The 2450-nt window shown below is 43.6% G+C and overlaps 1 protein-coding gene across 1 annotated transcript in view; it reads left to right on the forward strand.

Annotated features, from left to right (window-relative positions):
• Positions 1-271: 271 nt before the first annotated feature.
• Positions 272-2450, forward strand: part of LOC103782486 (abl interactor 2-like) — a 9881-nt gene continuing 7702 nt past the window's right edge. The window contains exons 1-2 of the mRNA XM_008950256.1: positions 272-291; positions 1116-1276. Of these exons, the coding sequence (XP_008948504.1) occupies positions 1141-1276 (136 nt within the window). The 5' untranslated portion in view covers positions 272-291; positions 1116-1140. The remainder of the gene's footprint in view (positions 292-1115; positions 1277-2450) is intronic.

Consider the following 2450-nt stretch of genomic DNA (forward strand, 5'->3'; position numbering starts at 1 on the left):
AGGGAAAATGTGAAATACTCTTTATACTACGTGGATCTGTAAAAAGTGCCTTTGCTGAGCTGCACAGATCTGTACAAAGCAGAAGAAATGTGAATCTCTACTTCATGCATTTGCTCTTAGAGGCAAGCAGCAGAGCAAGCAACTTGTATTTTATTCACTCACCTAGTGTGCAGTTTTGCAAAGCAATCAGAACACAGTGGAGAACAATGCAGGTGTGTAAAGAATTGCACATTCATTTGCTCTGTTTCCTTCAGCATGCAGATCTCCTCAGTCTCCACCAGCCATTCTGCCCTTCTTTTCTTGCAGACTCTGGAATTTACCTCCAGCACAAATGGTGGAGACAGAACTGTTAGGGAGGGTAATAACTCTTGTGGGTGTAATAAATCCAGGTTACTGTTACATACAGTATATAAGCCAGAGAACTTTATGTGAGCACAGGTCTTGCTTTAGTTATTGCTTGCCTAAATTCAGGATCAATTACTTTGATCAGGAAGTGATTAAAATGCAGAGCAAGTTTTTAAGGACCTGTTTCAATCGACAGCTCCCTGAAAGAGGGTCTTTGAGTTTGATTTCATTTATTCCATCCTTCAAGCAGTTTCCAACATTCTCTTCTCCCCAGATGATTTTCTGCCTATTTCCTGAGCAGCACTGAGATAGTCCTGTGCTTTGCAGTTGGAGAAGTTAACAGCTTTGAATCTTGGAAATGGCACAGAGTTGGTTTGTAGGTGTATGTTGCTTAATGGCTGGACTGTGAAGTGTTGCTTTTTTTTGCAGGTTCATAAACAACTAAATTTGCAAGAAGTTATTATATATCCATTATATAAAATGGATAACTGGGAATGATTTCCTTTCGTTTTGAGGCTTTGTAGCTAACACCTGTCTATTTTGTAAGCAGTGCTGAGCACAGGCAGTCAGGAGAGCTGGTTTTTGTGCTGCTGTTGATACCCACTCTCCTTCCAGTGTGGCAGCTGAGCTGGTTGACTGCTCCTAGGATGCAAACTGTCTCAAAAAAAAAACCCAAACAACATAAACCTTTCGAAACCTTCGAATCTTGAATGCAGACATGACAAAAGGCAAGCTGCTTCTCTTTGCCAATGCATTTCTGTTCCTGACCTAGGTCACCCCGTTCAGTTCTACAGCATGAACAGACCTGCCTCCCGACACACCCCCCCAACAATAGGGGGATCCTTGCCCTACCGGCGCCCTCCCTCCATCACCTCCCAGACCAGCCTTCAGAACCAGGTCAACGGGGGACCATTTTACAACCAGAACCCAGGTGAGGAACAACTTCTGCTCTGCTGAATGCAGCACAGTGGTGAGTGGAGTGGCCTCTGCATCTCTGAGATCTTAGGCTGTGTGTCCATTGGAGCGCGTGCAGCTGGGCTGGGGTGACTCTCAGTGTGTTGCTGGCCGTGCCAAAGCTGAGGTCCCAGTACAGTGTTCAGATACCATTGTGACAAGCAACTTAAAATACTAATGTCTTTGTTGCCAAATAAATTACTTTTGATCTCATGGTCCGTGTTAGACAAGGTCTAGTCCTTTACCTACACCCTGTGTGACCTATCTGCTTTGGTGTGAGGTGGGTATGGGATTTTGCACCAGAGCACTGATTCCTCATTAATCAGTCTTTGTCTTGGAAAAGCATACCTCTGATTAATGGACAGTTCAGGAAGTTGCACGAGCTATACAGGGGTAAGCACTGGACACCTTAGAGGCATCAGTGGTGTTTGGTGTGGGGTGCAAGGGAGCTGTCTCATCTGCTCACCCCACAGGTGATGTTATTTTTATGGGTGGCCTGCCTTATAAAGCAGGAGATATTAACAAGGAGTGGTGTCTCCTCTGTGTCAGGCAGTAGCTTTTTACCTAAGGAATCCTTTTCCCTGACTTTTTTCCAAATGTGGAGGTTTTGATAGCAGAGTAGGGGAGAGTTTCTTTTTTTTTTTGACAAAGCTACAGAAAGATGCAGGGGAGATAATGAAGGTTTCATGCTAGGAAATGCCCTGTTACCAGAAAGATGGAATGTTTACTTGCAAGCATGACAAGTACATTTGTGTTTTGTGGTGGGTGGTTTTTTTGTTTGTTTGTTTTGCTTTTTTTTAAATTGACCACTGAATTTGGAATTAGGTCAGGTGCTGCAATCTGCATTTGAGGGATTTTATCAGGTTCAAATATTAGCTCTTATGAACTACCCTGCAAAGTGTTTCACTTGAGAAGGAAATGGATGGCCCTTCTGCTGAGATAGGGCTTGGAGAAGGTTATGTGACTAAATTGCAGCCCTGTGCCTGAAATCTGTGCTTTTTGTTAAGCACATTATGTGCATGTGAAAGGCTGAAGGGGAATAGGGAAGAAGGAAAAGATGATAGCAACAAAAGACACCTTCCAGGATTACCTTTAAGTGAAGAGATTTTCAGTATATCCACACAGCTTCTGACAACTGCTGTGCATTCCTG

This window comes from Merops nubicus, unplaced genomic scaffold (genome assembly GCF_000691845.1).
Source record: "Merops nubicus isolate BGI_N331 unplaced genomic scaffold, ASM69184v1 scaffold6302, whole genome shotgun sequence".
NCBI classification, from domain to species: Eukaryota; Metazoa; Chordata; class Aves; order Coraciiformes; family Meropidae; genus Merops; species Merops nubicus.